The sequence below is a fragment of the Tachyglossus aculeatus genome, chromosome 17 (assembly GCF_015852505.1).
Source record: "Tachyglossus aculeatus isolate mTacAcu1 chromosome 17, mTacAcu1.pri, whole genome shotgun sequence".
Classification (NCBI taxonomy): Eukaryota; Metazoa; Chordata; class Mammalia; order Monotremata; family Tachyglossidae; genus Tachyglossus; species Tachyglossus aculeatus.
In genome coordinates this window covers 28,551,969-28,562,709 of record NC_052082.1, presented here as the reverse complement: position 1 = coordinate 28,562,709, position 10,741 = coordinate 28,551,969, and the positions used below count along the sequence as shown (strand labels likewise).

At 52.9% G+C, this 10,741-nt stretch overlaps 1 protein-coding gene across 5 annotated transcripts; it reads left to right on the top strand.

The window, feature by feature from the left end:
• Positions 1 to 279: 279 nt before the first annotated feature.
• On the top strand, positions 280 to 8,480 carry SLITRK5 (SLIT and NTRK like family member 5). 5 transcript variants are annotated; one of them, XM_038759910.1, is made up of 2 exons: positions 280 to 364; positions 4,380 to 8,480. In XM_038759910.1, the coding sequence occupies exon 2, from the start codon at positions 4,388 to 4,390 to the stop codon at positions 7,319 to 7,321; it is 2,934 nt and encodes a 977-aa protein (XP_038615838.1). In that variant the 5' UTR covers positions 280 to 364; positions 4,380 to 4,387; the 3' UTR covers positions 7,322 to 8,480. The 5 variants fall into 5 exon arrangements, with proteins under 5 accessions (XP_038615838.1, XP_038615835.1, XP_038615837.1 ...); XM_038759907.1 differs by lacking the exon at positions 280 to 364 and adding an exon at positions 2,157 to 2,227; XM_038759909.1 differs by lacking the exon at positions 280 to 364 and adding an exon at positions 2,548 to 2,569.
• Positions 8,481 to 10,741: the final 2,261 nt, after the last annotated feature.

The window sequence follows — 10,741 nt, the reverse complement described above, 5'->3', positions numbered from 1 at the left end:
GGTCGGACGCGAAGGAGGAAAAAAACGAGCTAGAAAACGAAAAGGGAAGGAAAGGGGAAAAAACGAAAAGTAAAGGCCGAGAGGAAAAAAAAAAAGAAAACAAAGAAGACGGGAAAGCGGGTGGAGGAAAGGAAATCCCTGGGTCCGGCGGAGGAGTCGGACGAGGCCGAGCCGGCGGCGTTGGCCCGGGCCAGCGGGCTGAGCCCCGAGCCCCGAGGTCCCGAGGTCCCGAGCCCCGAGGTCCCGAGGTCCCGAGCCCCGAGGTCCCGAGCCCCGCTGCATGGAGAGTGGGAGGAGACGGCGCCGAGGCCGCCCGGCGGGACCCGCACCCGGGATCCGCACCCTCACGGCGCTCGCCGGCTGGGTGAGTGACTCTGTCTGTGTGTGTGTGTGTGTCTGTGTCTGTGTCTGAGTGTGTGTCTGTGTGTGTGTGTCTCTGAGTGTGTGTGTGTGTCAGTGTGCCCGTGTGAGTGTGTCAGTGTGAGTGTGGGGGGGTGTCAGTGTGTCCTTATGTGTGTGTGTGTGTGTGAGGCTGTCCGCCTGACTGCGTCCGTGAGAGTGTCTGTGTGTGTCAGTGTGGGTCTGTGTGTGTCTCTGAGTGTGTGTGTGTCAATGTGTCTATGTCCGTGTGTGTGTGTCAGTGTGCCCGTGGGAGTGTGTCAGTGTGAGTGTGCGTCTCTGGGGGGGTGTCAGTGTGTCCTTGTGTGTGTGTGTGTGTGTCAGGCTGTCCGTGTGGCTGTGCCCGTGAGAGTGTCTGCGTGTCGGTCTGTGTGTCAGTCTGTGCGTGTCTGTGTGTCAGTCAGCGTGTGCCTGTGGGTGTGCGTGCGTGCGTCCGTGTGTGTGTTGCCTTGTGAAGCTGACGGTGGCGTCAGCCCAAGGCCGAGTCTGTGCGGCTCCCTGCCCTCTGTCCGCCCCCCTCCTTCGCTCCTTCTCCCGGCTCGCCCGCCCCTCCCTCCCTCCTTCCCTCCCTCCCTCCGTCTCTCTCCCTCTCCCTCTCCCTCTCCCCCTCCGCCCTCCGCCCTCCCCGCTTCCCCTCTGAGTTTGTCCCCGGCTCGGGCCCCCCCTCGCCCTCCGCCTCCGCCTCCCCCTCCGCCTCCGCCTCCCCCTCGCCCCGCCGTTCCCTCCCGAGTGTCCGGGTCCCTCCCCCGGGGTCCCCCCGTCCCTCCCCGGGGTCCCTCCTCCCGTCCCTCCCCGGGGTCCCTCCCTCCCCCCCGTCCCCGGGTCCCCCCCCCCACGGTCCCCCCGGTCCCCGGCTGGCCAGGCCGGGGGTCTCTGCAGGCCGGGGGTCTCTGTGCCCGCGGCCCGGACGGCCGCGATGGTGGGGCCCCGCCCCGCCCCGCACCTCCCACCGACGTGAGCTCAGTAAGTCTACCTATCTATCCATCCATCCAGCCGTCCGTCCGTCCGGCCTTTACTTTACTCCTCCTTATTCGGGGGTGCGGGCGGGGGGCCGGGGGTGGGCGGTGTTCCTCCCCTCCCCGCTCCCACCGCCCCCTCCTTCCCTCCTTTGCCCTCCGTTTGGTGGGAGGGGGCTGCTCGCCCGCCTCCGTCTCGGGAAGGCTGGGGGCTGGGACGATCGAGCCCCCTATCCCCACCCCATCCCCACTCCCGTCTACAACCCCATCCCTATTCCCACCCCATCCCCATCCCCATCCCCACCCCCATCCCCAACCCCATCCCTATTCCCACCCCCATCCCCATCCCCATCCCCACCCCCATCCCCAACCCCATCCCTATTCCCACCCCCATCCCCATCTCCAACCCCATCCCCAACTCCATCCCTATTCCTACCCCCATCCCCATCTCCACCCCCATCCCTAACCCCATCCCTATTCCCACCCCATCCCCATCTCCACCCCCATCCCCATCTCCACCCCATCCCCATCCCATCCCCAACCCCATCTCTATTCCCACCCCATCCCCATCTCCACCCCCATCCCCATTCCCATTCCCCTCCCCACCCCATCCCCACCCCCCGTCCCATTCCCATCCCCATCCCCACCCCATCTCCATTCCCCTCCCCATTCCCCTCTCCCCCATCTCCATTCCCATTCCCCTCCCCATTCCCCTCCCCCCCATCTCCATCCCCATTCCCATCCCCATCCCGCCGCGGGGTCCGGGATTTGCAGTGCGGTAATCCAGGGTCTCGACTCTTGGGGGAAAACAAATGCGGCCTGAAGCCTTGCGAGGACCCCCCTCGGCCCATACGGAGATCTTTAAGCCCAAGGTGCGTTTCCCACTCGGGATCGGAACCACCTTGGTCACAGCCAACTTTATTTCTCGATTTGCCGGCCTGTCTCCTTTGGGGGAGGGGTGGGAGGGGGTGGGGGTGGGGGCTGCGATTCCCTAGTCCTCTCACTATTCACCACGGAATTAAAGTTGCAAACGACCGGGAGTTTAACGTTGGCCGGGCACATTTCGCAATGGACGCTTTTTTCTTCCTTTTTTTTTTCCGAGTGGGGGTGGGGAACTGGTGGGAGGGGGACAGAGGAGGAGACGGGGAGAGGAGGGAGCGAACAACCCCCGGTGAATGCACGGATTTGATCGAATCAAGAAAAGCATTTGCAAGGTAAATGTCGGGTTTTAAATGGGATCTTTGGAGCTGCCATTATGCAGTGAAACCGAGTGCCTGCCGTGATAACGATCTGGTGACTGTGGTACTTGAAAGAGAGTCCGCCCGCGTGTTTCTCTGAATGTCTGCTTGGACCCACCGCTCCGTTCGTGGCTGTAGCTGGGCAGAGCTCTTGTCAAATCCAGAAGATTGCCCCGAGAGAGAGGACGGCCTCCCTGCTCTCCCTCTCGGTTGGCAGATTTGAACCCAGGGTCAGTCGGAACCCCCTGGCAGGAATGAGCTGTGGCCTGTGGGCGCGTTGCTCCACGCCTGACTTTGGTGGTGTGGATTAAAGCGGCGTCGAGGATGGCCCAAGAAAAGGCATCCTCTTCCAAGAGCTGAGATGAGTTATTTCCCTCCCCCCCGGGCCCCCCACGTATACCCATCCCACTCCCTTACTTATCCCTTATTAGTATTTCTGACAACCGCCGGCAGAAACTCGGATAAAGCTTCAAGGAGACAGAAAGACAGCAAGGAGGAAAAAAAAACCACAACAACCCACCCAGAATCACGGATTTGTTTCGGCCATAGGCAATGTGGATGATAAATCACCGCTGCGGGTGACCGGTAGCTTTTTTTCTTCCTTTCTTTCTCTTTTTGGATTTTCTCGGTTCTACCTTAGAGGATGAACGCTGTCGGCCATCGGCACTTCTAAATCAGTAACTCCACCGTTCAGTGTCGACGATGAGATGTTTGCCCGAGACCCTCTTAGGTCTGTCCGCCTTTATTCCGTTGATTTTACAAAACACTGGAAATAAACGCTATGTCAGATACGGCTGAGGCCGCGGCGAGCATAGTGGGCTTTTCCAGTTCGGGCGGATTCCCGGGGAGGGCCCAGAACTGTTGCCTTTAACTCCGTGCGACCGGAGGGGTGCGAGGATTGCGGGGGGGAAGGCTTCTCTTGGACATCTCCACAATCCACCGTGTGTAACTCTGGCAGAGGTTTGAAGACCCGAATCTGGGGACAGGACTGAGACGAAATTGCAGACGAGAACGGCTACGTGGTTCTCAACCGACGATTAAAAGGTTGGCGTGTCGGTGGAGAAGTTGAACAATATAGTTATTTTTCTACCGCGGAGCGGAACAGGAGAAGAGATGATGGGAGGGAATCTCCGGGTTCCTTTGCTGCATTAGCGTTCATTCTTAAACCTCGTTGGAGTAGTCTTTGCTCTCTCTGCCTCCCTCCCACCCCCTAGGCACGCACACACACACACACACACACACACACAAACACACACACACTTCCCCTAACAATTAAATTGCAGTAAACCGGGCTTCTCTGGAAAGCGGAAAAGCGCTTCAACCGTGCGCTGTTCACCGGAGAGGTTCTGAAAGGGAGCTAAGGAAGAAGTAAGGTGGGAAACCTCAGAAAATGGTGCTTCTCTTCTTTTAAATTAGAACCGTGAAAATGAACTGACAGCCATTTTATGTATATTTATGGGGTGATCTTCAAAGAAAAAATGAGCCAAAGAAACGAAAACGTGATAGAGTCTTCAACAGGAACCAGCCCCGAGGGCATTTCGTGTCATTGAATCCATTAATTCATAATCTTTTAATAACAGTAAATGCCATCTAGTTTTACAAAGCCCGGGAATTCCGATAAGGCGACGTTTTACCTTTTTTTTCCTCCCCCCCGGACACCACCACCTCCTTCCAGACTTTGGCAGACAACACACCGAAACTCCCGGTAACCGAAATCTATGTATCTATTTATGCCTCTATATTTGTCATATATTATGTTCTTTTATCTATTTTCTTTCCCGTACAGGAGGTAAAATGTACGCTTGCTGCTCCGCGGTAACCCTGGAACAGGACCTCAACAGAAAAATGCATATCTGGATCCTGCAGACCCTAGCATTTGCTTTAACGTCTCTCGTCCTTTCGTGGGCAGAAACCATCGATTACTATGGGGAAATCTGTGACAACGCGTGTCCTTGCGAGGAGAAGGATGGCATCTTAACGGTGAGCTGTGAAAACAGGGGGATTATCAGCCTCTCTGAGATCAGCCCTCCGCGGTTTCCGGCCTACCACCTCTTGCTGTCTGGAAATCTTCTGAACCGGCTCTATCCCAACGAGTTTCTCAACTACACCGGAGCCTCTATCCTGCACCTGGGGAGCAATGTCATCCAGGACATCGAGACGGGGGCCTTTCATGGACTTCGGGGCTTGAGGAGACTGCACCTGAACAACAATAAGCTGGAACTGCTCCGTGATGACACCTTCCTTGGATTGGAGAGTCTGGAGTATCTACAGGTCGATTACAATTACATCAGTGCCGTTGAACCCAACGCGTTCGGCAAACTGCAGTTGCTTCAGGTACTGATCCTCAATGACAACCTCCTGTCGAGTTTACCCAACAACCTTTTCCGTTTTGTGCCCTTAACGCATCTGGATTTGAGGGGCAACCGCCTCAAGCTGCTACCCTACGGGGGCCTGCTGCAGCACATGGATAAAGTGGTGGAGCTGCAGCTGGAAGAAAACCCCTGGAACTGTTCCTGTGAGTTGATCTCCCTGAAAGATTGGCTGGACAGCATCTCGTACTCCGCGCTGGTGGGGGACGTGGTTTGCGAGACCCCCTTCCGGCTCCACGGGCGGGACCTGGACGAGGTCTCGAAGCAGGAGCTCTGCCCGCGGAAACTCATCTCGGACTACGAAATGAGGCCGCAGGCTCCGCTGAGCACGACGGGCTACTCCCACACCACCCCGGCCTCGGTCAACTCCGTGGCCACCTCCTCCTCCGCCGTTTACAAGCCGCCCCCGAGGCCGCCCAAGGGGACGCGCCAGCCTAACAAGCCCCGGGCCCGCCCCACGTCGCGCCAGGCTTCCAGGGACCCGGGCTACAGCAACTACGGCCCCAGCATCGCCTACCAGACCAAATCTCCGGTGCCTTTGGAGTGTCCCACCGCCTGCTCCTGCAACCTGCAGATCTCCGACCTGGGTCTCAACGTCAACTGCCAGGAGCGAGAGATCGAGAGCATCGCCGAGCTGCGACCCAAGCCCTACAACCCCAAGAAGATGTACCTGACGGAGAACTACATCGCCGTGGTGCGCAGGGCCGACTTCCTGGAGGCCACTGGGCTGGACCTGCTGCACCTGGGGAACAACCGCATTTCTGTGATTCAGGACCGTGCCTTCGGGGACCTCGCCAGCCTGCGGCGCCTCTACCTGAACGGGAACCTGATCGAGCGGCTGGGTCCGGAGCTGTTCTACGGCCTGCGGAGCCTGCAGTACCTCTTCCTCCAGAACAACCTCATCCGGGAGGTCCAGCCGGGAACCTTTGACCCCGTTCCCAACCTGCAGCTCTTGTTTCTGAACAACAACTTCCTGCAGTCCTTGCCCGCCGGGGTCTTCTCCGGGGTGACCCTCTTCAGGTTGAGCCTGAGAAGCAACCGCTTCCCCTTCCTGCCCGTCAGTGGCCTGCTGGACCAGCTTTCGTCCCTGGTCCAGATCGACCTCCACGACAACCCGTGGGATTGCACCTGCGACGTGGTGGGCATGAAGCTCTGGGTGGAGCGTCTCAAAGTGGGGGTCCTGGTCGACGAGGTCATCTGCAGGGCCCCCCAGAAGTTTGCCGAGACCAGCATGCTGTCCATCAAGTCGGACCTCCTGTGTCCCGACTACTCCGATGCGGCGGTCTCGACTCCGGCCCCCTCCTCCGCGCAGGCCCCCGTCCGGTCCACCCCGGCCCCCTCCCCCACCGGGCCCCCCAATGGCACCGGGGCCACGGCCGAAGGCGACGGCGACGGTGGCGGCCCCTCCTCCTCCTCGGTGCCCCTTTCGGTGCTGATACTCAGCCTCCTGCTGGTCTTCATCATGTCGGTCTTCGTGGCCGCCGGCCTGTTCGTGCTGGTGATGAAGAGGAGGAAGAAGAGCCAGAGCGACCACACCAGTGCCAACAACTCGGATGTGAGCTCCTTCAATATGCAGTACAGCGTGTACAGCGGTGGCGGCGGCCACCATCACCACCACCACCACCACCACCACCACTCGCATCCCCATCCCCGGGGCCCCGCCCTCCCCAAGGTGAAGACCCCGGCCGGCCACGTGTACGAATACATCCCCCACCCCCTGGGCCACATGTGTAAAAACCCCATCTACCGTTCCCGGGAGGGCAACTCGGTGGAGGATTACAAAGACTTGCATGAACTCAAGGTCACCTACAGCAGCGGTAACCATCACCTGCAGCTGCAACAGCAGCAGCAGCAACAGCAGCAGCAGCAGCAGCAACAGCAGCAGCAGCAGTCGCAGCCCCAGTTGCAGGCCCAGCATGGGGAGGAGGAGAGGCGGGAAAGCCATCACTTGCGCACCCCGGCCTATAGCGTCAGCACCATCGAGCCACGGGAGGAGCTGTTGACCCCCGTGCAAGATGCCGATCGTTTTTACAGAGGCATTTTGGAGCCCGATAAACACTCCTCCTCCACCACCGCCACCACCACCCCTGGCAATAACCTCCCGGAATATCCCAAGTTCCCCTGTGGCCCCGCTGCCTACACCTTCTCCCCCAACTATGACCTTAGGCGCCCCCAACAGTACTTGCACCCTGGGGCCATGGGGGAGAGCAGGCTACGGGAAACTGTGCTCTTCAACCCCCCGAGTACTGTCTATGTGGAACCCAACAGGAACGAGTATCTGGAATTAAAAGCAAAACTGAACGTTGAGCCGGACTACCTCGAAGTACTGGAAAAACAGACCACATTTAGTCAGTTTTGAAAACAGACAAACTCCGATAGAGCGTTTGTATTTAAAACCGACCAACCGACCGACCGACCAACCAACAAAAAAGCAAACACATGACAAACCCATCTGATTGATTGTGTTGTTTCAACGTTTAGGGTGAAGTGCCTTGGCACAGGATTTTCAGCTTCGGTGAATGATACTGAAAGGGTGTGCAATTTCATTTTATTTTTACGAGTAGGAAACTATGGTGTAAATTGGGCACAACGTTGGCTCTTCTTGTGAGTGTTGGGGGAAGGAGCGTGGTCTATGGAGATAGGTTCGTGCAGGTGACATAAAAATGGAGTTTGTTGCCGCGGTTGGGAGTGCTTATTTGATTGGAAACTGACAGCGCACAGATTCTCCTCTTTTCCCTTTGCTCTCTCTCCTTTCACTTCTCAGCTTCCCATCACTCCCTCCCTTCTCTCATCTCCCTTCCCCCGCCTCCACGCCCCCAACTTTTTAAGCCATGGGTGGGTCTAAATGGCTTTTATGGAGAGATTAGCACACCCCGACTTTAATACAAAATTTCCTTTTTTTTAAGGATGTGTTTGTATGCTTTCTGGACTTTTGAATTAAAAAAAATTACGATCTTTAAATGGATCAGTATAGATGCGGACAGATCATTAAAGAGTGCAAAGCTATATGATCCACGACCGGTTAGTCAAAATAACTTATTGATGAAATATAAAACAAAAATATTTTATCGTAGCACCTATTTTTATATGAACATTAGCCTTTCTCTTTCCTTCACTCTCTTAGTCTATGATCTGCTCAGAGGTGTTGCACTATGTTGGGTGCATTCTATAGTGGAAATGGTATCAGGAGGGCATCTTCTGTCTCTAAATTTGCCAATAATTATGACCAAATCTTACAGGACAATCCAATCCACAAAATTCAGTCCTATAAAAGATCACCAGATTTCTTTTTCCAAGGCATTAGAAACCATCTACTATTAGGACAGCTAGTTGGACTAACTAGTGAGGGATGTGTGGAAATTGTTGATTATAACAGGAAAAGCAGGTTTGTTCCGTTAGTCAATTGAGATCAAATGATCTGACTACTGTCGTAGTCAATTTCTGATTGTTTAGATAATTGCAATTGCACTTGTACAGCTCCATGTGTATATTGGCACCTCGGAAGACCAAATGATGGACTGTACAATCATATACATATATATACATATACATATATAAATATATATGTGTATATATACATTAGTATGTGTATGTATATATATATATATATACACACATATGGTGACTTTTACTCCCTTGGGCAACAGGAAATGATGATTACCATAAACCCACAATCACTGTAAAATGGGGCTTCTGGTGTCTCATGTATCCCAGCACATGTATTTTTTTTCAAATACTTTATGAATAAACACTTGAAAACTATTTCAAATACGAGGAATGAAGTAATGATTACTTGAAGATCCAAACGCCTTGCCCAAATTAAATAGAACACAAACACGCACTCACATATAATATATTTGGGGAGCAGCAGGACCTAGTGGACAGAACACGGGCGTGGGAGTAAGAGGTCGTGGGTTCTAATCCCGGCTCTGTCACACATAAGCTGTGTGACTCTGGGCAGGTCACTTAGCTTCTCTGTGCCTCAGTTACCTCATCTGAAAAATGGAGATTAAGACTGTGAGCCCCACGTGGGACAATCTGACTACCTTGTACCTACCCCAGCGTTTAGGACAGTGCTTGGCGCATAGTAAGTGCTTAACAAATACCATTGTTATTATTACTAATAAATACATGCACGTACTTCTTGTGGTTAGGTGCAAATAGGAATAATTCACAATAGGCATAATTTATTCATTTCAAATTATAAAAAGATGATAAACTGTCACGATTAAGGGAGAGCATATTGTTCTGGGCGGTTTTGTAATTGACTATGGCACTGATATGTTTAGTAGCGAATTGTCACATCTACAAACTAACTGATATGTTTATTAGTGATATATCCTTATTTGCAATACAATTTTCTTTAATGGCATCATTATAATATGTGGAGCAGGGTAAGTAGTGTGCACATGGTCTCAATATTCTTAGGATTTCATGCCCGGTATTGTTTACTGAGTTCTCAATTTTCCATTATTTTCATATTTTTGACAATGTAAAACCGTCTTCCACAGTTTTGATGAGAGCATTGGTTGCTATTGAAATGTTTTCAGTATTTATGACTGCAAACTACTTAGTGTAATATTTGGCTACTGGATTGGCTGCTAATTTTTACATTGGAGTATGAAATGTTTAACAGAAATAGTCTAAATCTATAGGGAAATGTGGTATAGTCAGCCTTTGTAGGTCCTCCCGATCATCTACATTGGCCTTATGTATAAACATCAGTTTTGTAAAGAACACTTTATTTACAAGGCTTTCTGACACAAAGATGCAGCATCCACCTACCAGTAAATTGACAATAACTACTTGAATTGTGAGCAAATGAATGGTAGTCACTTACCTGAAGGGGGAAAAAGAAGAGTTAGTCCTCAGATATCATCTGTAAATCTTGCCCCTTTCAATCATGAAGGTTGGGGGGATCAAAGGTAATTAGCACAGTGCAGCAATCAGTTCATTGAGGAAAGAAATTTAAAGGGCAGATGTTCCATATTTAGTTTTCCTGTCCCTTTCCTCAGATGACACTCTATGGGTGTCTCCCCATCCATTCAGGCAAAGTTGTCGACAGCCAGGTATCCTTTAGGCTCTTGCACTTCCTAGCAATCAGAATTCTGGAGAGCTGCTCTCCCTGGGGTAATGTCTTGGGAGATCAAGGAAGTGCTAGTGACTTGGGCTGTAGTAAGTAATGATAATGATGATAATCTCTGTCAAGCTTACTATGTGCCAAGCCCTGTACTAAAAAGTGGGGTAGATAACAAGTTAATCAGTTCTCACATGTGGCTCCCTCACGGTCTAATGGGGAGGGAGAACAGGTATTGCAGATGAGGAGGCACAGGCACAGAGAAATTAAGTGACTTGCCGAAGGAGCCAGGATTAAAACCCAGGTCCTTTAACTCCTAGGCCTCCACTCCCCTGCTTCACTATTGTGCACTTCCCTTTAGTGCACAATCATTCCCTCCCCATCTGCATTGAACTGAGGCAGCTGAATGGAGTTTCATTTGAGAAAAGGTTTGGAGCCCTATAGTGTGCATGGTTCAGGACAGTGATCCCAGTTGCCTGCTTCTGAGAAGTTCAGGTTCTTTTAACCTTCCTCAGTAAGCCTAGAATAGAAGTGGCTCCAGTCTTGGAACACCCTTAAGAAGGCTTGAATGGCCACATGCCAAACTTGTGAAATCTAGTTATTCCATCTTCACCTACTTCCTCTATATCAAATGCACGATTCACAGAGGGAAAAAAATGAACATGATTATGCCAGGTTCATACTGGATATACTTTTAGAATG